We start from the raw sequence: 27,652 nt of genomic DNA on the forward strand, positions 1-27,652 counted from the left end.
TCGGCTGGCGGAAGTTCCGGTCGGAGAAGCAGGAGAGTGTGTCTGGGAGCCGGGGAGAGAGAGAGAGAGAGAGAGAGAGAGGTGCGGAGCGGGGGGGCCAGTACGGGGGGAGGGGTCGGTGGGGGGAGGGGAAATGAGCTATAGTGGGGAGGGGGGAGACGCGGGGCGGGGAACTGAGCTATTGAGGGGAGGGGTCGGTGGGGGGAGGGGAAATGAGCTATTGAGGGGAGGGGGAGACATGGGGAGGGGTCGGTGGCGGGGGAGGGGAAATGAGCTATTTTGGCAAGGGGGCCAGTGTAGGGGGAGGGGAAGTGAGCTACTGTGGGGAGAGACGGGGGGAAGGGTCAGTGCGGTGGGGGATAATGGCCAAAGTATGTGTGGAGGGAGAATGGTCTATGGGGGGGGAGGGAGGCAGAGGTAAGACCTTGATGTCGTTGGGACACACACCTGAGATGGGAGGGTGATGGGGCTGGGGCCCAGACGCATCTCAGGAGATGGTAATGGGGGGGCTCCAGGGGAGTTTTGGGCTATGGGGTCAGGTGGAAATGGCCCCAAGAATTTCATGGGCCGCATGTGGTGGGACGTGCTATTGAAGCTCCTGGAGCTGCTCTGTGAATGAGCTGTGCCGTGTGTGAGGTGCGAGGGTGTTGGGCTACTGGAGATCAGTAGAGGGATGTTGCAATTGACTGTCTATGATGATACAGGAAAAGTTGTGTTTGCCTGCAGGCTAAGGAAGCACATGGCGGCTCAAGGTAGGGGAAGTGTAGGGATATGCCATGGGGACCATATCTAGGGAGAGAAGACCTGGTAAGCATGTAGTACTTGGGATAATGTAGGAAATCTGGGAGCTGGGTCAGTGCAAGGATATTGCAGGAGACAAATCAGAGACGTTAGTGTGGAATGTACTATTCTGCCGACTGTAAGCACTCAAAACACAGCACAAGGTAGCAAGCACCATAAATGACAGTCAAACAAGAGAGTTTCTCATAACCCAATAATCAATGAGGAAGCAAGGCAGGAGAGAGAGGTGTGTCTGGATGGTGTTTTGAGAGCAGATACACAATTGTTCCAGAGGGTAGGCGTGGCAGAGGAGAAGACTCTCTCCTAAGTTTCAGAGTAGCAGCCGTGTTAGTCTGTATTCGCAAAAAGGAAAAGTCTCTAAGGTGCCACAAGTACTCCAACAAATTTATTTGAGCATAAGCTTTCGCTCAGATAAATTTGCTAGTCTCTAAGGTGCCACAAGTCCTCCTTTTCTTTCCTAAGTGGAGTTTGGGGAAAAAGGCGAAAAGGAGTCTGGTATTTATTGGGTAAGAGACCAGAAAAGGGATGGGAGAGAAATACACTAGGAGGCTCTAGGGAGGTGTTGGGGATCCATTGGGTTGGGGGACTGTTATAGATTATCCATGTGTGAAGCACTTTTCTGGGTTTTAGCTAGGGGATATGGCAGCAAAGATAAGCCAGTGCTGGCAGGATATCCATACTGGGACCTGCACAGTGCAATGGATTATTGGCCCAAGCTTTCTGTTCTGGTGGCCTAAGGTCATTGTCCTAGTACTTAGTCTGCAGCTGTGTACATCACGAAAACCACCACACAATTTGCCACAATTTGCTGAGTGTTCAAGAGGGATCAAAGAGAGGATTTGCAGGGGTTGGTCTAGATGAGGTCTGAGATGCATTGGCAGGGGTGAAAAGTAAGAGAACTGATTAATAAGCAGTTGTGCAGGGTGGTGTTGCAGGTCATGACAGAGGTGTGCTGGGAGAGTATTTTGAAGGGGTCCAAGATTGGAATGGGAGATGCATCAGGTGCATTGGCAGAGCTTCCTGAGGGAAGCTTGTAGAGGGACTGGCTCTAACCATTTATTAGACTTAATCACTTGCTTTCCCAAGTATCAAGCTTATGAAAGGTGCTGCAGAGTGGGGTACATTGTGAAGAACATGCTGCTTTGTAAAATCTTTGGTTGCATTTCTGATATGGCACTTCAGACTGCATGCTCTGTGAGCTGGGATTCCTGTACTATGCTAAGGGGAGCACTTTCAGTGGATCTATAGATGGGCATGAGTGTTAATGATTATTGTTATTGTATAGTAGAAAGGATTGGATTAATTAGGGAAGACCGAATTGCTTTGGATAAAATAAGAACTGATGCAGGTTGTTGCCACAAGCTCAGAGTGAACCTTTCCTGGCCAAATTCTATTAAGGAGAAAGTAAGGTTAAAAATCATGGGGCCAAATTCTACCCAGGTATAATTCTGTTGACTTTGATGGAGTTACATGAAGGATGAATTTGGCTTAGTAGGTTTTAAAACTGTAGGCTGTGACTGTCTTGTCTTTTTGTCTTTTGTGACACTGAGACCGCTGTAGTTGAGTGAATCAAGACCCTACACTCAACTTAATGGCGTTTCTCTGACTGCATCTAACGTGATAACTTCTGAAAACCATATTTGGTCAATTCCAATTTTTCAGGGAATGTTTTAGGATCAATGGGCATAAGCCTACTAATTTTGGTGAGGATCAGAAAGCCGGAAAAGCCTGATTTCCACGAAAATCCAGCCTACAGACTGCCCATGTGGTGCTGCAGGCAGGGCAAACTCTCTGATGTCCTCCGTTGCTACCCACGCACATCACAGGCAGCTGTTTGCATTTCACTGGCAATGTAAGCTGAGCTGCGCACCCGTTGAGTCTGGCCCCTCAACTCTGTTCATTTCTAGTCCAGTTTTCTCAGGTCTCACGTAGGAGCATAATATGTCAATGACTGAGTGATGGCTACTCCAAGGAGCTGCTTAAATTTAAGCAAAAAGCCACATTAATTGAAATTTTCCAAATCTTGCAAAGGTTTCTTTTTACATTTTTTTTTAAATTTACTTTTGATTGTTTTGCATAAAACACATTTGGGGGCCTGATAGAGTGCCCCTTAACGTCTTATCTTTGTGGCTGCCTCTGCACTAACTGGGAGGCATACATGCTCAAATGTTGGGGCAGTGGGCTATTTTTATGGTATTTCTGACCCAACTAAAATCATAGAGCATTGGAGATCTTAGGAGAGTGCTCCCTGGAGGTTCCCAGCTCAGAGAGGGTTGAATATATGGGGTGCTTCTCTGAACTGCCATACCATCTGTTAGCCCCTCACTGCCTGTGTGAGCAGAGTGTGTGTGTGTGGGGGGAGGTTGGGGGATCAGTTCTTATCCGATATAGGGAGCACATTTTAACTGATCTACGCATCCATCTTAGGTTCTTGTAGGGCCCCATTTCCATCGTATCTGAGAGCCTAACATTCTTTAATGTACTCAACTAGTGACTATTCTCAGGCCAGGGACCATTAGGCTATGCTGGACAGTGAGACTCTGCTCTTTGGGACTGTTGTCACCTACCTTTCTGGCGAGTGCTGTTCCTCCCCACTTGTTTCTCTGAACATGGGAAATGCAGTAATATGTGGGTTCAATCTCTGCGGCTGCTTATGTGGCATTTGGGTGCTAGATCTGATGAGCTCGTTCTTCTAATATGTGATTAGAGTCTGAAAACATGACTGTTCAGTCTGTGAAACGAGTTTGGTGGATCTGGGTTTAGTTCCCGTTGGACAGGTTTCCACATCATCAAAATCACTGGAACGGTTGGATGTGACTGGCACCCATCTGGGCAGTTTCAGCAGAGAGGGTAAGGACTTTACTGGGCCATGGAGATGGAGCTCCCTCCAGGCTATAGCTGTTGACGCTGGTGGGACAATGTGGGGAAGTGCCCTGTGCCCATGCTGCACCTGTTCTGTGGCCGAATAAGATATCGATGTCCAGGATTGTTAATAGCTGGCACCTTCCACGAGCAGTAAACTTGCTTGGTGAGATTAAACGTGCAGGCAGCGTTTGCCTGCTGTTTGAGGTGGGTGTGATGGTGATTGTATTAACAGATGCAAAGAAGATTTTGCAGGTGATGTAGCTGTAATGCCAGCAGATGAATGTTGCTTGTTTCCTATCCAGCTGGGTCTGTGGGCGTAGCTGGGTAACAAAGGGCTGTCTGGTTTATTAGCATTGCAAAATGTTTGTCACTGGTCTGTTTGAAAAGCGGAGGGCAGCAGGCAGAGCTTGCCTTTGAGATCTTTCCTGTTGTACCTCCTCCTCAGCATGGCTCCCATGACAGCCAGGGAGGTATGCTGAGCTAGAACTGGCCCTTGACTCCTCCAATCCCTGCACTGTTACCAGTGAGATCAATAACCTTGACCTTAAGTTTCAGAGTAGTAGCCGTGTTAGTCTGTATTCGCAAAAAGAAAAGGAGGACTTGTGGCACCTTACAGACTAACCAATTAATTTGAGCATAAGCTTTCGTGAGCTACAGCTCAATGAAAAGAAGCAAGAGTCAATTTTCACCACCCAATCAGCTGCCAATAAGTGGGAAACATTCACTGATTTCTGACTCCCGAGCAGCCAGGCTTGAGCTGAATCTGTTCTGTCGCAACGAAATATGATTGGATGATGCTCCCAGAAACGTCCTCCCCCACAGAGCCTCCCAAGGCCCTTTGGAGGGTGCTGCGCAGAGCCCAGGTCCGGGCAGGAAGGGAGAGACAAACCCTTGCCATGAGCTGACAGGCAGTGATCGGCAGACGCAGAGTTCGGGGATTATTAAGGTTGCAGCTATTGGTGAGATGCCCTCAAGGGAGAATAGAGATGATGACGCTCAGGACCTGCTTCCTATCCTCACTTCCAACACTCCCCCGCCCCCCAAAAAAGCTTAATTCAGAAGTGCTGTTTGCTGCTTCCTGGCTTTGCAATTCATCACTTGCATGTTCCCCTCTGTATGAAGAGGCAGGAGCTTTGAAACTAGTTCGGTATGAGTTCTCTCTCGCCTTTCCTGAGCTAAGCCTGGAGTTCTGCTCCATGTCACCCTCTCTGACCATCCCTGGGGCGTTACATTTTGAGTTGTCCACTCGGTCAGTCTAAACCCTGGGTTGGTTTAGTTTGGGGGCTCATAAACGATCTGCTGATGCTGCAGTGTGTTAGTCAATATGTTACCGGCATGCATGACGTTCGTGTCTGAGAGGCCATGTGTGTGCAGGGTTCATTGGGATGGCGATTGCAAAGTTCACTTCCTTTTTTGTGCGTGTTTATTTCTTGTGAAAGCTGCCCAGTTGAGAGCCCCAGAGACCAGATCGCTGTTAATCCAGGGAGGTACAAGCTTCTCCTGTGTCCCACAATGTGCCTCACCCACATCCTGAAGGGAGCAGCCTTAGGGGAGGAGGAGAATGTTGGTTCCATGGCCCACTACAAACTGAACTGAGCCCCTCAACTCCTGTTCCACACAGGCCTCAGTGGACAGCTGTCAGACAGCAGCAGCTTCTGGGCACCACCGTGCTGAGCTGGCTTTGAGCTGGGATGTTAATCTGTCGGTACCAACCCCATCTGACTGCCAGCCCCTCACATTGGAGCTGGGATTTGCAACTTGATTTTGTCTCTCTGCCCTGCAGGTGCCAGCTGTTGGAGTCCCTTTCAGTGTATGTGTGGTAACAACATGTCTGTCCCCCTCCTTGCTGATGCAGTGACTGTTTCAGGGGCAGAACGGGAGACTGCAGCGGTAAGGATGGTCTTTGCTGTGTCCATCTGCTGTAGCCTCAGCTGATTAGGAAATTAACTGGCCTTTGTCTTTCCCTCTGTTGATGTTAAATGCAAAGGGGATGCTGTCCTCTAGCTCAGGCCCATCTTGAGATAGTGATGCGCTCAGAGGGGCAGCCTCTCTTGGGTTCAAAGTGTCTTCATCTCTTGAAATTAAAAACTCACACTGCTGTTTGTGTAGGACCTGCACAAACCCAGTGTGCTCTCCTGTAGCCGCTGGGAACCAGGAACTAGCCCTGCTTCGCTGAGTTGTGCTGGCCGATTGGTGTTGCTGCACACCCTTACTTCCCTTCTTGGAAGTGGAAGCTGCCAGTTTGACAGCCCTGGAGCAGAAAGCCTCTATGAGCCCTCCAGTCCCCAGCCAGAAAGCCTTGTCAGTTTCAGGTGTCACTAGGAACTGGGGTGAGGGGTTGGGTTCATGTTTGCTCAGTGGAAAAGGATAAAACTGGAGGAGGAGGAACTCTGTCCAAGCCTCTTAGAGTGGATTAGTGATTGCTGATATTTATAAGGTGCCCACTGCTATCTAAAAGTTAACAGTGAATAAAGAGTGGGGTCGGGGATGTTTTCAGAGGCACAGAGTGCAGTTAAGTGCCCAACTCCTGGAAAGTCAATGGGAGTTGGGCGCTTAACTCCCATTTGTGCTTTCAGAATCTTCCCTGCAAAGTTCCAAAGGCAAACTCTTCATCCTTGATGAGCGCCTTTAAAGAGAACCCTTTTGTTTCCCCAAAGTCAGCTGTTTAGATTCGGTCCTGCTGCAGAATCATAGAAATAGCTGGAAAAGGCCCATCTCCGGGGGCCCGGGCAGGGTCACCTCCCAAGAGCACAGATTGCTAGAGGGCTGTCTAGTCTAATTTTAAAAATCACAAGTGATGAGATTTCTGCACCTTCCTTAGGGGGAGAGTAAATCGTTGGGGAGCACCAGCCCAGCCCTCAAACCTGCGCTCTCCAGAATGATCGGGTAGGCACGTTAATGACAGGTCCAAGAGCCCTGGTCTAGGCTGTTTAACCAAGAAGACAGCTCGAGTTAGCCAGTGCCCATGAGTCAGGTGGTGATAAATAGATCCTATAACACTAAATCTGTGTGCCTGTCCCAGTTCAGTGCATCACTCTCAGATGGTCTAGATAATACTTAGTCCTGCCATGAGTGCAGGGGAGTGGACAAGATGACCTCTCGAGATCCCTTCCAGTTCTATGATTCTCTAAGGCACAGGGACACATCATTAGCTTGGGTAATTTCTGCTCGGAGTGTTGCATCTGCTTTTGTTTGTGACTGAATGGCCCTACACAATGCCCCACATGGCTGCTTTTTAAATCCCAGACCTGCCTCACCACCAATTCACCAGCTGTTGTGCTGGCTAATACCTTTGTTTTCTCCTTAATTTTACAGGTCATTTTTTTACATGGGCTCGGAGACACAGGGTGAGTATTTCTGGAGCACTGGCCCTTGTTGTCTGGCTGTAAAGTGGTACGCCTAGAATCAGTGCTGCCTGCTTTCACAAGGATTTGAAAAGTGCATTGTTTGGTAGCAGCACAGAGCAGAGATCAGACAGATAAGCCTGTTGGATCTGTGTTTTTAAATACATGGAAATTGCTTCACTGCCTGTCTGGCAGGGGCATGGCTTTGCTCCTTCCCAGATAGAGAGGGGATAGTAAGAGCCTAGCTAGTTCACTGGTGCTTTGATTTTTCTGCAAGTGCAGCAAGTTATGATCCCATGACTCTAGTGTGGGTATCTCTGGCCAACAGCTGTCTGGATTTCAGCTTTAATATTTGTGATTTCAGGGGCCTCACAACATTCTGCTCTCCTGGCAGGAGGATTTTTTTTGAAGGCTAGTAAAGTATAATCGGTTTTTACATTACCCTGGGTGAGGTCGGGAGTAAATTCTATGACTAGGCAGGTGCTTTATCATTCATTGTGTGAGGCTGATTTACGGTAACTGAAGGCTGCTGCATACATGGAGCCCCTCTCTCTGCAGAACTCCTACCTCTCCTTTAACGACGCCTCCCTTACTAACTGTTAAGCTTTGTGTGACCTGTTTGCTCTAGGTCTCTCTACCCAGCTGTACGAGACACGGGTATTTCGGAAGCTCCCCCTGGCTTTGTGCTGCCGGGGTTGATGCATCATGGTGCTTAGGCAGGGAGATGGATGGTGTGGCCAGGCTCTTCACGAGCTACTGCCAGTGTGTAGAGCAGAATGAGTTGGGATCCCTGCTCCAGAGCATCTGCCCCTCCCGAGGTGGTCAAGAGGGTACCCAGCCCTGGTTCTATAGGGATGACATGGCTGTGATGGGGTGAGGGTGTCGGTATGCAGGGTGGTACCTTGCCTCACAGCTGATAGCATGTAAGGCTTGAACTGTCTCCTTTCTCCTGTTAGGCACAGCTGGGCTGAGGCGCTATCCTCCATCCGACTCCCATATGTGAAATATATCTGCCCTCATGCGTAAGTATCACCTCTGCCCCTGATTGGGGGAAATTCTGAAACAGTCTGCTAGTTAGTGGGGGGAGGATATTTCACCGAGTAGTCACTGTCCTGAATGGAAATTAGCCTTGGAGCCTCTTTGATGCTCTTTGCTGCTCCCAGGCAGGGCTCTCCCCTCCCACTCTGAGCTGGCTGGGATGCGTGGTGCTCTCCGTGGATGTTCTCCTGTTCTGGTCAGGGGGGCAGAGCTGGTGGGCTGTAGTGTTGTTCCTTTGCCCCATCGTCTCTTCCCACTTCCCCTCACTGCTATGGACCTTTCCCGTTGTAGATCACAGTGATGGAGAAGCTTTCTGACTGCAGGATGGGCTGCTGAGTTGGACACATGGCACCCAAACCTTGTGTGATGGATCTGTGGCCACAGGCAGGGGTCACCAGTTAAGCCTCATGCATACAGAGCTAAAGGAGAATTGGTGTCAGCTGTGCTGGGATTAGGGCTCATATCCTCTGTAGGCTGCAGCCACTTGAGGGCAACATGATCTCTGTCCCTGGAGTAAGCCTGATGGTGAATCCAGCAGAGGGTGAAGTATGCACACGCTAACTAGTGCCTGCGATGTGACAAGTCAGCGTCACTCTGGAAAGGCCGGTGTCTCATGACTGGCCGTGTCCCACTGGAGGGCAAGGCAAGCTCTCCTCAGCTGAGCACTTTGGAAGGACGAACAAGGGATTCTAAAACAGCCAAGGAAAAGGTCTCCCCAGCTCTGCAGGCAGCTGACTGCCTTCCTCTCCAGAGTCCAGGGAATATCCCCCAGTCTCTGTTCGAGAGGCAGATAGTTGGCTTCCAGGCACAGCTGGGTCATGAGTGAGATGCTGCTGCCCAGGGTCTGATTTTCTCCCTGTTCTGCAGCTTAGCTGTTCCCTGTGGCTGCATTGAGCAGGCAGGGAGCATTGGCCTCAGGCCCCTTCTCTGCGCAGGCCAGGTCAGTATAAAGCAGTCGTGCCCGACTTGCCCTGTGCGGCCCGAGCACTGATGCCTCAGCAGCTTCTGGTTCCTTAGCAACACAAATGTGCACTCACCTGTCCCGAGGAAGCACCGGAGCTGCCTCCCAGCGAGCGGCGACCCTCCGCTCCAGGGCGTCCCATCCTCACGGGACGGGAGCAGGTGCTGCCCTGTCAGCGCCTTCCCAACTCAGCAGCAGACAACCAAAGGCAAGAGTAGAGCCAGTCCCCAAACGTCGGGTCCCTGGATGGGCTGCTAGGCAACAGCACACCACACTGCCTGCTCTGGGCACGTAACCGGGCCGGTGTTAGCTGGGCCGGGAGCCTGAGGGCACATGGGGACTTAGCAACTGGGGAAGCGGTAGGCAGTGAGGACTGGACATACGGTAAACAAGGGGAGGATCCCAGCCGGATATGGGGGTGCTGCGTGTGGAGGGGGCGGGAGGGAAACAGATTGCTGCTCAGCCCCGGCAGGGTGGTTCCCCAGGCCCACCTGGATTGGGCAGCGGGGGAGGGATCCTTGCAAATGCTGCTTCGGTTCCCTGCAGGATTGTCTGGTCCCTGGTGGAGGCGCAGTGTTTGTCTGAGCTAGCGATGCTCATGGGACTGTAGCTAAATCCCGTTCCGCCCAGGTGAGCCTCCAGCTGGTGGCAGGACGTACCACGAGGGGGCGCGCCATACTGCTTCATTCACTTCCTGCTGCCTTGTTACCAATTAGTCTCTTGGGTGCAGGGCTGGAAGCTTGTTGGCCAATGTGCCCTCTCTGGGCTGGATCCCTCGGGCGGTAGATCCAGGATCACTTTAGCTGCTGTAACCCCCCGCCCCCAATTGGGACAGGCTCCCACCCGGGCTGTTTTGCTTGCTTTTGATCTCTCTTTCTCTGCAGGCCCAGGATTCCTGTAACCCTCAACATGAAGATGGTCATGCCCTCCTGGTCAGTTCATGGTGACTGTGGGCGGGCGGAGGGGGGGGGCATGTGGGTTGCTCATGTTACAGAGGCAGCCTGAGGTAGTGGCAGGTGGAATCAGGGGTCTCTCTCCAGGCACCTGTGGAGGAGAGGTAGGGAGGGAGATAGCTGGAGCCCCCCACAAGTGGAGAGGAGTGGGTGTATCTGGCCATTAGACTCCCCTGTGCCATGGACAGTGGGAGAGTGAGGAGGGGGCTGATCTCACTTGCGTTCCCTCCCAGGTTCGATCTGATGGGGCTGAGTCCGGACGCGCCTGAGGACGAAGCTGGAATCAAGAAAGCATCTGAAAACCGTAAGAGGAGTCAGGCGTTGGGGTGCAGCCACTTGGGCTGAGGGTCTTTCCCCAGCCTCTGTCTAGCCCTGTCTTCATCCCTTTTCCACCCGACTCACCATGGCCTCTTGTTCTCCTGGAGGGGAGCAGGATCTATCCCCGCTTCTGCCTTTGCCTCTGCTCCTCCCATCCTTTCCCTTGTCCCTCATCTCAGACTTTCTGTGCCTCTGTCCTCTGCCATGTGTGGAGAACACACCCAGGGCCTGGCCCTGATTCTGCCCTGCGCAGATCCCAGCTTCCCTGTGACACTGTAGGACCCCCTGGCCATCCTGAGCTGATCCACCTCTCTCTGGCTTCTTCTAGTTAAAGCAGTTATCGAGCATGAGATCAAGAATGGCATCCCATCCAACCGCATCATCCTCGGGGGCTTCTCGCAGGTAAGCACTGATGGTACAGGCTGGGGCTGGGGACTTGGGTCCAGCCCAGCCTCCCAGGTGCCCAGGAGCCCAGCAGCTCCCTGGCCGTGTTGGTGCAGGAGGATGGCTGAGTTAGACTCCGTGACTTTCTCAGCTTCATTCACCAAGCAGGGGGACCTTCTCCTCCTGGGGCAGTTGGTGCATGTGGTGGGAGGAGGTGAGTTCTCTCCCCTCTGGTGTCACTTGCACTGGGAAGGGGTGACTCTCCCCTCTTTGGGTTGGACTCACCTGGAGCTGCGAGCCCAGGCAGCGTCTCTACTGCATGGTCCTGTGCTTGGTATGTTCCAGGGTGGTGCCCTATCGCTCTACACGGCGCTCACCTCCCAGTACCAGCTGGCTGGCATCGTGGCGCTCAGCTGCTGGCTCCCGCTGCACAAGGCCTTCCCTCAGGTACCGGCGATCTGTCTGTCTGCCTCTGGATCTGTTACTTGCTCAGGCACCATGTGGGATGTGAGTAGATCGGGGGAGGTGGGGGGAGGCTTTGCTGCTGCCCATCACAGAACCTTCTTACTCAGCAAACCCCGCCTGGGGCTGCGGACAGCAAGCACCCCGGTGGAGTCGGTGGCACTGGGGGTGATGGCATAGGTTGGCCATAGACGGGACACTGCATCGATCACGCATCCGCTCCCCAGCCAGGCATCCTGGCACTACTAAGCCCTCTCTTTTGTGCTGCAGGCAGCATGCAATGGCGTGAACAAGGATATCGCCATCCTGCAGTGTCATGGGGAGATGGACCCCATGATCCCTGTCCGCTTCGGAGCCCTCACCGCCGAGAAGCTGAAGTCCGTCGTCACCCCCACCAAGGTTCAATTCAAAACCTACCCCGGAATGATGCACAGCTCCTGCCCTCAGGTCAGTCAGCTGCGGGCGCAGAGGGCTGTGGTCCCGGGCATCTGGGTATTGCACCTGAGCCGGCAGGCCGCACCCGAGTCTCGTAACATGGAGCGGGTTGTGCCCACCCTTACATTTCCTATCGATGTGGACTGCATGGACTACAGATCCCAGCATGCAGTGCCCTGGTGGGATCCAATCAAGGGGCTGCTTGGCTCATGGTGGTGCATTGTGGGCTGGGATCTGTACTATGTGAAGGCTGCATCTTTGTCTTGAAGAAGAGGGTGGCTGGGGCTGCAGTTTAGCTGCCAGAGCTCTGGATCAGGAGTACGGGGTGAGCGCAATGGCCTTTGCAAGGAGGCCTGGAGTTGGGGAGGGTGGCTATGGGCCCCGAACTTCCCTGGTCCCAGGAGGGGGAGATCGTCCCAGCTAAGGGTGTAGAAGCCTAGATTTGAATGAACCTGGGGAGCACCAGCCCCTACGTCTAGCACGGGTGGGGGTTGGTCCCTCATTCATGCTGGGGGGCTTGCGCTGCCCAGTGCCCAGCAATGCGCTGGGAGCACTCAGCACAGGGGACTGTCTGCAATGGCAGCGTCTTCCCTTGGAAAGCTGGACCCAAGGCACCCCCTGCAATGTCCTCCCAGCCCTAGGCCCTGCCCCTGAGGGACGCTCTTCTGCGGGCGCCGGGGCAGCACCCGCGTGTGACAGGCTGTCATGGTCTATGTCCAGGAGATGATGGCGGTGAAGGAATTCATTGAGAAGCTGCTGCCCCGGATCTAAGCGGAGCCACTCGAGACTGTCGCGGGGAAAGGGCGCAACGTCACCACCTCTGATCTTTCCCGCTGATCCTGTCTGCTGCAAACAGAAGCCATGGCAACCAACCTCAACTCCAGTTGTTTTCCCTCCCTTCAGTCCTTCCCTCTCCTGTCTCTTCTGCACCACGGTCCCTCAGGCAGGTGGGGTGTTGCTCCCCGAGTTGAGAGTGGAGCTGTTTAAGGTAGAGACTGTCCCAAGTCCAGTGTGGCCTTATCTCTCGATCCCCTTGATTTTCCTGTATCAGATCCGGCTGTGGAGGTGGGCTCAGCACTATTTCAGGCTGATTTCCATGGTCTCCTGGCTTTTCTCTCCTGTTATAGTGTTAGTAGGGAGTCCCTCCCCCTGGAAAGCAGGAGGAGATGACTGGGATCTGGGGGGGGCTGCTGGCCCATGATCCCCTGGGCTTGGGCTCGGGCTCGGGCTCGAGAGCTTTGCAAAGCTACCTAGAAAGGCCCGATGACCCGCTGTGTGACCCAGCATGGCTGGGGAGCAGCTCGGGGGGGTATGGCCTCTCGGCAGGTGCACAGCCCTTTGGTCTCCATGGTGGGACGATTCAGAGGGTTTTAAAACAAATAAGCCTCTGGAACCCGAAACTCCAGGGGGCCCAGCTCAGGGGCCGTTGGTCCAGAGAGCGCTACACTGGGACTGTACCTTAAACTCTGCTCCCTCTCCCAGCAGCACAGCTCAGGGAGTGGGCAGCATACGTGGGTTGGAAGGGAGCCTCCTACGTTCTCCCCACCCACACCCCCTCCTGCCATGTGCTCTGTTACACGCACACCCCCCAACAGGAAGGCAGCCATGCCCACGGGCTCCACACTGCATCTGATTGTGTCTCCGCTGCCAGGGCACAACTGTTATAGAGATAATCGAGGGATTTCCTTCTCCTTCTGTTGCTCTTTACAATCTTCTCCGTTCTGCGTGCTGGGACATCCCAGAGCGCGTCTGTCTCCTCTCATCGCCGCACTGTTAGAAGCCAGGTGAGGAGGCAAAGACAAATTGCTGCAGTTTACAGCCAGCTTCCTAGTGTATCTCCCCTGAGACCTGCCCTGGGTGCTGGCCCAGTCAGGAGGGTCTCTTGCTGCTACTCCTTCCTCTCACAGCAGGGTCAGGTGGGGTGGGAGGGCAGAAGGAAAAGCTCCAGCTGATGCTCTTGTCCTAGGCTGGGAGAGATGCAGGAAGGAGACTCGCTCCCAGCCTCCTCCTCTCACCAGCATCTGCTATGGCCCATGTCAGCTCAGCTGTCTCTCCGTCTCTTCTTTAAGGGCAAATGCTGGAGAACCTTTTCCCACTGTCCAGGGGGCTGCCAGTCCCAGATCACCCCTCGGGGCCAGTCGCTGCTATGCCCACAGCACCCTGAGGGCTCTGCATGCTTGCCCATAGGCACTACCCTGCTGGCCCGAGGCAGGGAGCGTCCCAGTGGGGAATGTGAAAGCATCCCTAAGAGCGGAATCACCTGCATGAAGAGTCACCTGAGCTTGCCTTTGCCACATGGGGTTTGGCCCTCTTCACGGAAGGCTGGGTCCTTCCTGCCCTGTTCAAGGGAGCCCCTGGTGCTGGCTGATCTACCTTGGCAGGCAGAGCAGCACCCCACAGCCGAGAGGACCTGTTCTCTCTCCCTCAGAGGATCCCTCCTCTTCTCTCCCCAACCCCTAGAGTGACCAGAGGGCAAGTGTGAAAAATCAGGACAGGGTAGGGGGGCAAATAGGAGCCTATATAAGAAAAAGCCCCCAAAATTGGGACATCTGGTCACCCTACCCATGCCCTTCCAGCTGAGGGCTAGCCTCTCCCTGAAGAGGCAGAGGGTGGTTGCTGTTGAACAGCATAGGCCTTCTCCCTCTGGTGGGCTCAGCCTGCTGGAGCATAAGTGGGGCTGGAAAATGAAGCTGCAAGTGTCTTCTAAAGAAACCTTTTTAGCTAAGGGCTGAATTCCTTATTCCTCCTGCCGTTGCTGTCTCCATCTGCTGAGACAGCCCCCCTGTTGGCATAGACTTAGCCAGCAAGGCAGTGGGAACTGGGGCTCAACCCCCTGCCTGCTCAGGGCTAGAACTGCACTGGGGATGCCAGTGTGTTGAGGGGTTGGATGAGCTAGGTGGGGCATCAACTGCCTCCCACCACTGGAGCCCTAGGGCCTGTTGGGAGCTCGCAGGGTGGGGGCAGGGCTGGCTGTTCCCAGCTGCTGCTGGGGTCTCTCTGCAGATCTAGCAAGAGCAGGGCACTGCAGTGGAAGGCAGCGACTGACTCAGTCCCGGCCTAGATGGGGACCCCCCCCAGGGAAAGAGCAGGTGATGGATGGTGCCCTTGGCTGGGGTGCAGCTTCACAGAGGCAGGAGAAAAGGGGGCTAGACAAAGGTCCATTGACGCAGCCTTGTGTTCTAGACTTGCCCAGTCTGCCAGCACTGCACCAAGCAATAACCCTCTAGAGACTCTCAATCATATTGGACCCATTTTTTAAAGGATTTACTTATTTTGCTGCTTGCATGGGGGGTGCAGGACTAGCTCTTCTCATTTTGGACACAGCCCTCCTGTTTCTCCTCCTTGTGTCTGTTTAAAGCAGCCCCCGCCCAGGGCCGAGGCAGGGGGACATGCAGCTCACCCGAGTTTCAATGAAGGCTGGCAGCTATACCTGATCTCTTTGACTGTGAATTGGAACATTCTGCATCTTGGCTGGCTGGGGGGTCTGGCCTCATGTTCATTCTTATGTATAGTTTGGTTGAAAGTACTGGCCTGTTCTCAGAGCATTCCATGGAGCTGCTCTCTCCCTGTGTAAGCAGCAACTTCCTCTGGGCCCGAGGCCATGCTGAGGACGCAGGGAGAGAGAGAAAGAAGCTTCTGTCCATTCCTGAAAATGGCTTTTAGTTCTCTGTCTTCCTTGGGGTGGGTTTGTGTTCCACACCCTTGGATCTGAGATTAAAGAAAACATAAACCTCTTCCAAGATGTTGAGCTGGTCTCTTTAATGCAACGAGATACAGGGGCCCAGCGCCACCTCCTCTCTACGGTGGGAACTAGTTTGAATCGCGCTGGCCCCTGAGGCAAGTCAAAATCTCACCCCAGCCTTTGGTAGCATCAGTTATGAGCTGTAGGAAGTGCAAGCGGAACAGACTGGCCCATGTCCCCGGATCGCTCGCAGCGTTCTCTGTAATAAATAAAATCTTCAGGAGCTAGGAAAACAACCCGTTGCCCCAGGCAGGCTTCGGTGAGTCCGACTGTAAGCGAGTAGCTGCCGCAGCCACTTGCTGAGTGAGCTTGTAAACGTCTACAGGCACAAAGGGCTGGGAATGCGACTTTCCTGTCACGTACACACTCTGTCCCACAAGAGTGATGGACTAAGCCGCGCCCGGCCGTTGAACGCCACAGAGCTAGCTCGGCAGTTTGCCCCAACAGACTCGTAAGCACCAGGCCCTGGCTCCTGAGTCCAACAGACACAATAAAAATCTCCTTTGGGCCCCTCCAGGCAAGGGTGAGGGAACTGAGGCAGGGAGCAAACTGCTTCAGGGGCAAGGGAAAAGGCAGTGCACAAGCCCCGAAGGTGGAAGACAACCCCCCCCCCCCGAGTGGGGAAGATGTTCCCACACATGGGGAAATAGGACCACAGGGGCAGGATGGGCTCATACATACGAAAATGCTGAAGACATGGCCTGGCCCCTGGGAAGCAGCAGAGTGCGTGTGGTGTCCTGTCCTTGTGAGGTAGGCAAGAGGGAAGGGCCCTTGCTCAGTGACCATCTCTGCGTTCAGGGCAGTGAGGGAGTAAGCCCCTTGGCGCTGGAGCCCAGCACAGCTTGGTGGGCTCTGTTCCTGCTCGGAGGGACTCCACTGAATCGTGCTGCGATGTTTTAAACTGTGCTAAAGTTCTGCTAAATGTAGCCCAGCAGCTACGTGTGGATGGGGTCTGCTCAGCCCTCTGCTGCTGTAGGGCCGGGGGCTTCCCCCTCCCCGAGGCCAGGCCAGGGCCCAGACTGTTTTTTGATGGCCCCGTGCCGTGAGAAAAGTCAGCTCCTGGTTAAAAGGTGGGAAAGTTTCACTGGCCCGGTACGACTCGGGCCGGCCCACCCCCGCAGAGAAAGCAACTGCAGCTCCCTGGGGGCTGAGGCTCTGGCAGGCCGGCCCCAGCCTGGCTGCTCCCCGGGGCCGACGCTCTAGTTGTTGCTGAAGCCTGTGGGATTCTGCACCTGCCACCGCCACAAATCTTCACCTGCAAGAGAGGGAGAGAAACTCAGGCTGCGGCACCTGCTGAGGCTGGACTAAGCCAGTGGGGGAGAGGGCTGCAGGCTGTAACTCCGGGCTCAATGCAACAGGCTTGAGCCAAACCCTCTAGTTCCTGCAGGTGTGTCAGGGATGCTTAGCACCAAGCCCTGGAGCCTCTCATCCAGCCTCCCCCGAGCAGCAGCTCAGGGACCGGGACAAGGAAGAAGCTTTGGCAAGAGCTAAAGGGGGGGTGGGGATAAATGGGCATAAGACTGAAGGATGCCCTGCATGCCCCCCTCCCCACAGGGGTCACTGGGAGGGGCCAGAGGAGGCCCAGATAGAGTGAGGGGAGGTCAGAGCAAGCCCAGGGGGGTTGCACTTACACATCTTGTCCAGCCCGAAGGCAGCTTTCCAGCCCAGCTCCTGCTTGGCCAGGGCGGGGTCAGCGTAGCAGGCGGCGATGTCCCCCTCCCGCCGCGCAGTGATCTTGTACTTTATCTGAAAGGAAAGCAACACGTCAGGGGGGACGACCATCCTGGAACTTCACCACGTGAGGGGCTGGGTGGGGGGGGACCCCGACTGCAGCACAGTCCCATGTAGCTAACAACCTGCCACAGGCTGGAAGCAGGGACAGCTGCCCTGGCTGCTGCTTTACCAGCGTAAGGGGGACAAAGATGCCCTGGAAAGAGCTAGAGAACAGCCTTGAAAGCGATGCTCAGGCAGGGCCAGGGGGCTGGGTAAGGCCTCGGGTTAGCACCGTACCTCTCTTCCTGATGCTTTCTCCATGGCTTTGATCATTTGCAGGACGGAGTAACCGCAGCCTGTGCCCAGGTTGTAGATCTGCAAGTAGGACAGGAAACTTGCTGGCTCTGGCCTTGCTCAGGGCCTGGGCTCCACCCAACCACAGCAGCCCAGCCCTCCAGTTTCACTACAGCACCAGGCCCCACCCTCAAATTGCCCTTGACTTCTGGGAGCTCAGCTTGAGACAGTGGGGGCTAGGGCGACCGGACAGCAAGTGTGAAAAATCAGGACAGGGGGTGAGGGGGGTAGTAGGAGACTATATAAGAAAAAGTCCCCAAAATCGGGACTGTCCCAAAAAAATCAGGACATCTGGTCACCCTAATGGGGCCTGATTTCTGATGAGCAGCTGCAGCTAACCGAGGCTGTGGGCGCTTGCCTGTCCGAACGCTGGGGCCCAGCTGGCTCCAGGTGGGCTCCCAAATTCAGGGGCCACATGTGAAAGCTGGGCCCTGTCCAACCCCACCCCTGGCACTAACAACAGACTATAGACTCTTTTAACACACAGATAAGGTGCCTTACTCATTATTGCCCACGAGAGGGAGCAGGTCAAAATGCCTTTATAATCACACAGCGCTAGGGGTGTATATAATTCCCCTTGGGCGACAGCCCCTACTTTGGAATGGGGGCTCAGGCCGAAGGAGCTGGTTCAGCTGAGCCCACGTTAATGTCTGCTAATCCCCAACACCTGGATTAGAGCCATTTCCTACCTTGCAGCCACAATTTTCTTTCAGTTTCTTCAGAGCAGCGATGTGGCCTTTGGCTAGATCCACAACATGAATATAATCCCTGACACCTGCCAGGAAACAGGAGAATAATGAAAACCAGATCAGTTATGGAGCTGCCGGGAATGCACCAGGCAGCTTAGTCATCCTGGGCCACAGGGAGCCCGATTTAACAGGCACCATCCAACCTAACAGGATTTAAGATAAGCCAGAAACACTGGCCAGCCCACCTGTTCCGTCAGCTGTCTTATAATCGTCCCCAAAGACGCTCAGGTACTCCCGGCGCCCCACTGCCACCTGCACAAGGGAACAGGCTTGTGAGTTCAGTCTGCTCGTGTGAATCACAAAGGGAACCCGTACAGGGGCTCATACACAGAGCGCTAGTTAAAGACAGTCTGCAAGTCTGCTTATACCTGAGCAACATAGGGCATCAGATTGTTGGGGATTCCCTGGGGATCTTCTCCGATTCTTCCTGACTCATGGGCTCCGATGGGATTGAAATACCGGAGGAGAATGGCATTCCAGTCCTGGGAGAGAGACAGTGCCGCTCAGACACTCTGCCTAGGAAGCGCAAACAGGGCCCCAGGAAGCCGCTAGGATTCTCAAGGCTCATGCAGCACCCCCTGCCATTCCCCCCACCCACTGTTCAAAGGACCCCTGGAATATGAACACAGATGTGTGAACATTGCCTGGTTCATCTACCCATCTCCCATCCATATCCCAAGCCTTGAGAGAGTTCTGGTGGGAAACAGAAGGCCCAGATTTCCTAGTCCCCTGGGGAAACCCATCGCTGGGAATGGGTCACTCAATGGAGAATTAACCCCCCATGCAGTTTGCTCCCTACAGAAGCAGCAAAGGCCTTGGCTTCTACACTCCCCAGATCCCAATCCTCGTGGGTTCCACATTAGGGGGCCAGTATGTGTGTGTCCCCTAACTCCTCTGCATGAGCAGAGCTGGGGCTTCGGAGGCTTTCAGCAGTGCTGCAGGAGTGGCTGATCCCCTTCCCCAGGGGCTAGAGGAGATCTGTGTATGGAGGGGGGCCATGAGTGCTGGGGAGACACTTCAGACTTAGATCCCAGCTGAGGGGAAGCCCAACCTACTGGGTTCCCAGTCTCCCCAGTTCAAGGGTGTGCACAGGGCTGAGTGGGTGCTTCTTACCTTCTCAGCCTTGCACAGGTCTCGTATCATCTCCTCAATGAAGTACTTGGATTTGCCATAGGGGTTGGTGCAGCCCCCAACCGGGTGGTTCTCATCCAGCGGGAGGTAGGCAGGGTCTCCGTACACCGTGGCCGAGCTGCTGAACACAACGTCCCTCACCCCGTGTGCTTTCATTGTCTGAGAGGGGAAAGCAGGTACCCGTCCAGTGTCGAGCCACAGGGAGAGCCTCTCCCGTGTGCTCGGCAACGGGTAGCTCTACGTCCATGCTAGCGAGTATTGAACTGCCCACTAACAACAGCGCACGTGTACAAAGAGCCCTTTATAAAGGGAATGAAACAAACTGATGTATAGCCAACCCATCTGGGTACTAGACCACCTACCACTGAAATGCAGCCACTTCTGGGGTGAAACTCAGCAGCTCTTTAACAGTGCCCACCAACACGGAGTAAATGATTTTGGACAGGAAGTCAGGAATGCTGCTGCCAACTGAAACAACTGGGGGAATTTAGGGAGGCAGAACAGAACTTCAAAATGTAACTTGGGTTAAACTGGGACTAACACCCTGACTCTTACCAACCGTTATTGATGCTGGGGACCATTAATAATCTCGCTCAACCAGAACCTTGGTTTTGCATCACATCCATGGCACAGCGCCCCCTAGTGCCATGCTGGGGTCAGTTCTGACTCGGAAGAGCCATCTACTGACTCACTGCACCTCGGCAGTGCTTAGGCTTTCCTGAGAAACCACCTTCTCAGCACCGCTGACTACAGCAGGCCAAGGTCACAGTCTAAAGAAGCATACTAATTTGACCGTGAACTGGGGGAAGAGATCCTGAGGGGTCTTCCCAGGCAGAAAGAAGGGTTTTTCCATCCCTCCCCCTCTCTCACACTAATTACCCTCCAGGCTTTCTCCTCTGCTCTCCTGTATGCAGCTGATATCCCCTTGTTGTAATTCTGTATGTGGGTAGGTGTCAGCCTGCATGAGCCCCTACTTGCCTGGAACTCTAAGTAATAGAGGGCACAGGGTTACCCCCACAGCTGGGCTTACTCCCTGGATCTTCACTCCCCATGATCACTACGTGGGGCACACACACTGCTCCCTGGGATCTCCCCACAGGGTCTGTCTGCACCCCCAGCCTCTTGTGCCTTTGAGCCCTTTGCACTGGGGCTGTTCTGGGTACTCCAGTGCCCTGCCTCAAGAGCTCTACTTACCTCCAGCAGTCGAATGGTCCCTGTGAGGTTCACCTTGTAATAGTCCAGCGGTTTCTGAACAGACTCCCCAACGGCCTTCAGCCCCGCAAAGTGCATCACAGCTGAAAAATGGTGCTGCAAGGAAACAAGAGGGCAAGTGTCAGTGACGGCTGGGAAAGAACTTTGGGTTAATGACACCAGCAAAAAGCCCCTAGGGCTGGTTGGAAATTTTCTGTCAAAACTGTTTTTTGACAGAAAACTGGGTTTTTGACTAAACAAAATGTCTCTACAAAAAGTGTCTGCTTTCCACAGAAAAATTCGACTTCTGGTCAAAAGAACCCCAACACCTGAAAACCTCCAAATTTTGATTTGGAAATACCACCATAGTGGCTCCTGGGAGTTGTAGTTCAGGGGCCTCATGCTCCCATTCTTCTCTATGGCCCATGTTCCCCAGCCAGACTACATCTCCCATGGTGCACTATGGCAAGCCAGCAAGAAGGGAGACTATTGTGTGTCAAGAGAGGTGTATGCCTCCAGCCCATAGAGAACAGGGACATGAAGCATCCAAACTACCAGGAAGCCCTGCTGTAACAGTCCCAAAGCCATATTTTTGGTTTGCATCCTGCTTCTGGCAGGAATTTTTCAAGTTTTTGATTTATTGCCAAAAATGCTGAAATTTTCCATGAGGGGAAATAAAAAAAAGAATTTTCTGACCAGCCCTAAAGCCTCCCTGTGTTCCATGCAATTGCTTGTCTCGCTGCTCCGGTCTAGAAATACCATCCTGCGCCCTCGGCACCTGGTCCAAACAGCTTCCCCATCAGCACAGCACCTTGCGCAGCAGGAAATGCATATCCCCCCTTCCCCAGCAGTGTGCTCACCTTCTGAAAGAGATCCCGCAGAGCTGCCTCGTCAAGGATATCCAGCTCCTGAAAAAGAATCTTCTTGCCCACAATCTCCTGCACACGCTGTAGGCTTTCGGGAAGAGCATCTCCCCCTGGGGAGACAGGTTATTCTGTAACGCCAGGAGAGATCAGGCCTTGACCATGGGCACTCAAGTGGGACTGAGGGTCACCAGAGGCCACAGGATGACAGGACAGAGCCCAGGGATGGCATTACCTCGGATGGCATTGTGGAAGTTATCGATCACCACAGGGATATAGCCGGCTTCCACCAGCTCCAGCACGCAGTGGCTGCCGATGTACCCAGCTCCACCCGTCACAAGGATCTTCTCTGCCATCCTCGCCTGAGATGGGACGGGAAAACCCACTGAGTGGGATGACAAATGGAGAGAATGGCATGAAACGGGCAATCTTGGGGGCCGGACACTGCAGTGACAGGAACCTTAGAAATGATTAGACAGAGGGAGCAAAGGAATTGCCTTAGTAGTTCCAACCTATGGGTCCATCTAGCCAGGATCCCACCTCTGACAATGACCAATTCTAGATCACTGAAGAGTGTGACCTGTCCAGAGGGTAACTCGCTAACCCAGGCAGTTAGGCATCTAAATACCTCTAAAAATCTGGCCCTTCGTGCTTGTCTTATGCCCTGAATTGTGAGGGTTTATCTCCAGTCCCCTGGAATGGTCATCCAAGGAACAGCTCGTTCTTTTTTGAATCCTACTAAGATCTTGGCATCATTGATACCTAGTGGCAAGGAGTCCCACAGGCTAATTTCACATCACGTACAAATGGATTCAGGTTTAATTGTGTTGCCTCACAATGTAACTGATGGCCCTCTTGTTCTCATACTATGAGGAAAGGTAAATAGGAGCACCTGGTCTACTTTCTCTTGCCCATTCTTTGATTTATATTCTTCTATAATGTCCCCTTTAGTTTTCCCCCCTCTCTCAAAACTAAACACTCCTAATCTTTAGGCCAGGGGTCGGCAACCTTTGAGAAGTGGTGTGCCAAGTCTTCATTAATTTAAGGTTTCACATGCCAGTAATAAGTTTTACATTTACAGGCCCCCCCCCCCCGACGGAACCCCAGACCAGCAGCAGGCCGGCTGCGGGCTGAGCGGGGCCGGCGGCCAGGACCCCGGCTGGCAGGAGCCAGCAGACAGAACCCCAGACCCAGCAGCAGGCTGGCAGCGGGCTGAGCGGGGCCAGGATCCTGGCTGGCAGCAGAGTGCCGCTGAAAATCAACTTACAGACCCCTGTGTTAGGTTCTCTTTCCATGACCTGATCATTCCCATCGCCCACCTCTGGGCCCCTTCTGATTTCTGCTGTGGCCTCTGTGGGAAGGGGGGGGGTCACCAGAACTGAGCAGAACATTCAGGACCAGTTAGATAGACATTTACTAAGCACATGTGAGAACCTCATGGAAATCTGAAAAACACTCCTCCTGGGAGCAATTCCACCTGCGTGGAGTTTTCCTGAGGGAGAGGGTTTATGAGATGTCAAGGCCTCCAAAGCACTTAGCAAACGCTCATAATTACCTCTGCGAAGAAGGATTTATTTCCATTTTTTGCAGATGGGGAAACGGGCAGAGACTTCCCCAAGATCACATGATGTGTCAGTATCGGTCTGGGATTAGAGCTCAGGAGCTCCTAGCTCCCCCATCCTGTGCTCAGACCACTAGCACATGCTGCCTCGCATGAACATGAACTCATTCTGAGGTTAGTCACCTGCTTGACATCACCACCAGTCCCACAGCAGCCAACAAGGGCGTCGCCAAGGGAGGATTAGAGCTTGAGCCAGACCAGATGAGCTCCGAAAAATAAAGCTCTTTGCCATGCAAGTGAACCAGACAGCAAAGCACGGGTAGACATCCAGATGCCCTACCCTGCCACAAATGCAGGATTGGCCCTGACAGACTCCAGCCCCAGGTGGGGGGAGAAAAGCAGCATAAATCTACACCCAGGTTAGCCCCATCCAGAATGGAAAAGGTAGGGACTATGGAACTACAGCAAACCACCTGCTCTGTATCTAGCCAAAGAAACAAACAAGCCCTGGCTCATTTCACTGCAGAGAGAGCCCTGCCTTACAAGAGGAGCAGGGACCCAACTGAGGGTCCTTGGCCAGCTGGGGGAAGAGGCTCTTTCCTTGAGCAGCCAGCGGGGGATCTCGAGGAAGGAGGCAGCAGAGTCAAATCACTTCTTCTCTCTGAAGTGGGGAGAGTAGGTTCTGCAGAGGGGCTGCCAGCGAAGCTGTTCTCCCCCACTCTTCAGGGTGTAGCTTATTCAAGCGGTCTCACTTAGGAGTCAAAGGTTACCTTCCACATTGGGGAAAGGAGTCTGAGTCCTTTATATGCCCTCCACCAGGTCCCCGCAGGAAAAGAGGCTCCAGAGAGCTGGAGCTGGGAAGGTCTCTGACCTGGCGGGAATGACTAAGTCTATGGGGAGATCCACCCTCTTTTACCCAAGAACAAACATTAGCTGCTTGTCTGTGCGGTCTCAAACAGCCAGCCAGCAGGAAACACACTCCAGCCTTGCCTCACACACAGGCCGCTCGGAAGTGCCCACAGTTTAGTTGTAAATGCCCTGATGCCAAATTGGCACCGCCTACCTGATTCATTCCTCCTGCTCAAGGAGGCTTCTGTCCTGCTGCTCTCAAGGGAGCGGGAAAGGCCTGAGCAGGAAGTGATGCAAGGGGCTCCTTCTTCAATGGACTCTGTTAACAAACAGATCCACTTTCTTCGGGGCTGGACAGCGGGAGGCCCCACATACAGACTCTGATAGTAAAAGGAGGCTGCATGGGCTAAAGCCAGGAAATACCTCGAGGTCTGGCCTGGTCTTCCCCTCCCGGGGCCTAGCAGCACAGTCCAATCAGCTATCGTCTGAGGCCCCTAATGGAGGTATGTACCCGCAGGGCCTGCCCCTGACTCAGGTGTGTGTAAAGCACTCACGGGCACCTGGCAATTCCGGCTCTGCAACACAGCTTGAGTCCCTGCTATCAGCTCTCCCTTCCAAGGCAGTTCCCATTCTCCCTGCTTTTCAGACAGCATTTAACGATCCAGATTAAGGCTCCTCGCACACCTAAGCATACATACCACCGCCACTGGCATGGATTTTGCACCAATTACGGGATTACTAGCATCCCTTGCTTTATTAGGTTGTACAGTCCCTTGATGGGAGGCTCGTACGTTATCCAGTGAGAGGGACGGCTAGCCCCCAAAGCCATTCCCTTTGCTCTATGCATCTGGGTGTTTAAATATCCCTAACGTAAATCCAGGCACCAGCCTCCATCACAGACTATGAGCTGGAACCAAGCAGCTATTGAAATCCTGAGCTACCAGCTATTGTACAAAACTCTTGCTTATTGACTCACTTAAGCCTAAGGCATCACATCTGCATGCTGGGCTAGTTCAAAACAAGGACTGGAACCTTCAGGCTGACACCTCACGTAGGAGACTGATTTGATTTCTTTTTCTAAGTCGTTTTACAGGAAAGGTCTGAAACGTGAGCTCAGCATCCGCTTTCAATGGGCGCAGCTGCTGGGAGGAAGGGGGTACAGCACACAGCACATGACAAATGCAAATCTCCACCTGCCATGTGTACTTTCTCCACCTTCAGCAAACCTCTCCAGGAAAGAGGAAATGGGTAAAAGAGTAACAGGGAAACCTGAACCGTCTGCAGTCAGCTGCATGGAGAGGACAGTCTTTTGCTTATGTTGCTATATAATGAATTAAGGGGAAGAAAAAAAAACCTCCAAACATGTAAACCAAATCCTCTGATTACATAACTTAAGTTGAATATGGGGCCCAGGAATAGGGATTCCTAGCCCTGCCACTGACTCTCTGTGGGAATTAGACAGGTGACCTAACTTCTCTGTTCTTCTGTTTCGCCATGTGTAAAATGGGATAAGGGTACCTACCTCCCGGGGTGTTCTGAAGCTTTGTTAACGTTTGTAAAGAACTCTGTTGCTTAGAACAGGGCAAAGGATTATTTCAGTGTGCTCCTGTTCTGTTTTTCTCTCCCACCTGCCTGAACAGAACCCTCCTCTCCCTGCCACACAATTCAATTATCTTCTTGCTGTATGAAAAGCTCTCATTTATACCTGGCTACCGACAAGTCACTTTCCAGACTGCCTGAGTTCCTACACATTCCACTAAACCTCCCTCAGCAAAGCTACAACAGGGCCCTTTGCTCCCTCATGGGTGTATCCTGTGCCAGCTGGTCCTGTTTACTCTGTGGGTCTAACTCCATTATAGGCCCCAGACCCGCCTGGGGGTTCTAACAACCCTATTATTATTTGGCTGTATTTCGCACCCAGCCAGGCATGCCCACCCTGCCACTTCAACCACCCACAAAAGCTCAGTTAGGGTCCAAAGCAGGTTTTCAGCCTGTTCCCTCTGCGGGAGGCGATCACCCTCTAAGCTGTGCTGGGAGACTGAGCTGGAACCTACTGACCCCTCCGACCCGGGGATGGCAAATGCTACCGCTGCCTAAATCCCTGTTTTGGGACAGAACAAAACTAATTTGCCTAGCAGGACCAACAGGCTCCCTGTCCAGCAGTGGGGTGAATGGGGCCACGTGGTCAGGCAGTAGGACTGTGCCGGCTGATTAGAGGGACCGGAGCCTGCCTTCCGGGAGGCGATATGGGAAGGTCAGTGACAGCCACACCTTGAGCCCCTTGCTGGCCTGGAACAGCGGGTATGAGGCGCGAATGGCCTTTGCCATGGGTCTGTGCTTTGGGAGGGGACCCCTGAGCGGAGCCTCCCTGGAAAGGGCCTGGCTGCAGCCAGTGTTCCCAGGGCTCAGCCCCTCTCGCTGTGCCTCGGGGAGGCAGCGTGGGCAGCACCGGACCCCTTGCTCAGATGGCCCCGCGCCCCCCATGCCCTGGTAGCAGCGGTGGATGCGGAGGGGCAGGGTTCGAATTCACCCCAAGAGCCCACTTCTCTCACCAGGGGTGTCAGTGCTCTGGGAGGGGCCCGACTCTACTGGGGCAGCCTCCCCCCACCGACCCCTGCACTAACTGACTCCCACACCGACTAGCCAGGATCCCTGCCCCCCACCCACAAGCCAGCACCCTCCCCATTGCCCCCTATGCTAGCCAGGATCCTGACCCCCCCACTACCCCCTACGCTAGCCAGGATCCTGACCCCCACCCAGTCACCAGCACCCTCCCACTGCCCCCTACGCTAGCCAGGATCCTGACCCCCCCCCACTGCCCCCTACACTAGCCAGGATCCTGACCCCCACCCACTAGCCAGCACCCCCCCATTGCCCCCTACGCTAGCCAGGATCCCTGCCCCCCACCCACAAGCCAGCACCCTCCCCATTGCCCCCTATGCTAGCCAGGATCCTGACCCCCCCATTGCCCCCTATGCTAGCCAGGATCCTGACCCCCACCCACTCACCAGCACCCTCCCACTGCCCCCTACGCTAGCCAGGATCCTGACCCCCACCCACTAGCCAGCACCCCCCCATTGCCCCCTACGCTAGCCAGGATCCTGACCCCCCCACTACCCCCTACGCTAGCCAGGATCCTGACCCCCACCCACTCACCAGCACCCCCCCACTGCCCCCTACGCTAGCCAGGATCCTGACCCCCCCCCCACTGCCCCCTACACTAGCCAGGATCCTGACCCCCACCCACTAGCCAGCACCCCCCCATTGCCCCCTACGCTAGCCAGGATCCTGACCCCCACCCACTCACCAGCACCCCCCCATTGCCCCCTACGCTAGCCAGGATCCTGACCCCCACCCACTCACCAGCACCCTCCCACTGCCCCCTACGCTAGCCAGGATCCTGACCCCCCCCCACTGCCCCCTACACTAGCCAGGATCCTGACCCCCCCCCCACTGCCCCCTACACTAGCCAGGATCCTGACCCCCCCCCACTGCCCCCTACACTAGCCAGGATCCTGACCCCCACCCACTAGCCAGCACCCCCCCACTGCCCCCTACGCTAGCCAGGATCCTGACCCCCCCCCCACTGCCCCCTACGCTAGCCAGGATCCTGACCCCCACCCACTGCCCCCTACGCTAGCCAGGATCCCCTCCCCCAGGATGCCCCCCATCGACCCCCGCACTAGGCGGCACCCCCCATTTGGCGAGGCCCCCGGGCTGAGCCCTCGCCCCTCCCGTCCCCGGCAGGGTCACTCACCGCAGCCCTCTGGGCTCTTCCCGGCTCTCGCTGGGGCGCGGCCCCTTTAAGATAAGACGCCCCGCCCCGGGCCTCAGGGACACGCAGCCGCTTCCCCATGGGAACGTGTCACTCCCGCCCCCACGGTACGGGCGCGCGACATGGCCAAAACGAGCCAAACGCGGAGCTCTGGATCAAACCA

At 54.4% G+C, this 27,652-nt stretch overlaps 2 protein-coding genes across 9 annotated transcripts; one reads left to right on the plus strand and one right to left on the minus strand.

Annotated features, from left to right (window-relative positions):
• Window positions 1–15,301, plus strand: LYPLA2 (lysophospholipase 2). Of its 6 annotated transcripts, none has more exons than XM_078849442.1 (10): window positions 1–67; window positions 5,448–5,556; window positions 6,982–7,013; window positions 7,967–8,032; window positions 9,894–9,941; window positions 10,196–10,266; window positions 10,609–10,682; window positions 11,010–11,111; window positions 11,397–11,573; window positions 12,282–15,301. In XM_078849442.1, exons 2-10 carry the CDS (start codon window positions 5,479–5,481, stop codon window positions 12,330–12,332), a joined length of 699 nt encoding a protein of 232 aa, XP_078705568.1. In that variant the 5' UTR covers window positions 1–67; window positions 5,448–5,478; the 3' UTR covers window positions 12,333–15,301. The 6 variants fall into 6 exon arrangements, with proteins under 6 accessions (XP_078705568.1, XP_073173989.1, XP_078705569.1 ...); XM_073317888.2 differs by having other exon boundaries at window positions 9–81; window positions 5,450–5,556; XM_078849443.1 differs by having other exon boundaries at window positions 13–75.
• GALE (UDP-galactose-4-epimerase) lies at window positions 15,296–27,587 on the minus strand. 3 transcript variants are annotated; one of them, XM_073317879.1, is made up of 11 exons: window positions 27,472–27,587; window positions 21,540–21,666; window positions 21,302–21,417; window positions 20,445–20,558; window positions 19,233–19,409; window positions 18,488–18,601; window positions 18,305–18,371; window positions 18,060–18,145; window positions 17,314–17,391; window positions 16,935–17,049; window positions 15,296–16,558 (listed from the first exon to the last, which is right to left on the minus strand). In XM_073317879.1, exons 1-11 carry the CDS (start codon window positions 27,568–27,570, stop codon window positions 16,503–16,505), a joined length of 1,149 nt encoding a protein of 382 aa, XP_073173980.1. In that variant the 5' UTR covers window positions 27,571–27,587; the 3' UTR covers window positions 15,296–16,502. The 3 variants fall into 3 exon arrangements, with proteins under 3 accessions (XP_073173980.1, XP_073173981.1, XP_073173982.1); XM_073317880.1 differs by having other exon boundaries at window positions 21,540–21,689; window positions 27,472–27,562; XM_073317881.2 differs by lacking the exon at window positions 27,472–27,587 and adding an exon at window positions 23,929–26,314 and having other exon boundaries at window positions 21,540–21,689.
• Between the last annotated feature and the right edge of the window lie 65 nt (window positions 27,588–27,652).

The sequence above is a fragment of the Lepidochelys kempii genome, chromosome 19 (assembly GCF_965140285.1).
Source record: "Lepidochelys kempii isolate rLepKem1 chromosome 19, rLepKem1.hap1, whole genome shotgun sequence".
NCBI classification, from domain to species: domain Eukaryota; kingdom Metazoa; phylum Chordata; order Testudines; family Cheloniidae; genus Lepidochelys; species Lepidochelys kempii.

What these genes read in the sequence shown, in the direction of transcription:
- LYPLA2 (XM_073317882.2), top strand. Translation starts at nt 4,991, where the DNA reads ATGTTACCGGCATGCATGACGTTCGTGTCTGAGAGGCCATGTGTGTGC. An exon ending in CAGAACGGGAGACTGCAGCG is followed by an intron (nt 5,557 to 6,981) that starts GTAAGGATGGTC and finishes TTAATTTTACAG; the next exon opens with GTCATTTTTTTACATGGGCT. An exon ending in CAAGAAAGCATCTGAAAACC is followed by an intron (nt 10,267 to 10,608) that starts GTAAGAGGAGTC and finishes GGCTTCTTCTAG; the next exon opens with TTAAAGCAGTTATCGAGCAT.
- GALE (XM_073317879.1), bottom strand. Translation starts at nt 27,570, where the DNA reads ATGGGGAAGCGGCTGCGTGTCCCTGAGGCCCGGGGCGGGGCGTCTTAT. An exon ending in CTTCCACAATGCCATCCGAG is followed by an intron (nt 21,418 to 21,539) that starts GTAATGCCATCC and finishes CTGTCTCCCCAG; the next exon opens with GGGGAGATGCTCTTCCCGAA. An exon ending in TGCGGGATCTCTTTCAGAAG is followed by an intron (nt 20,559 to 21,301) that starts GTGAGCACACTG and finishes GTTTCCTTGCAG; the next exon opens with CACCATTTTTCAGCTGTGAT.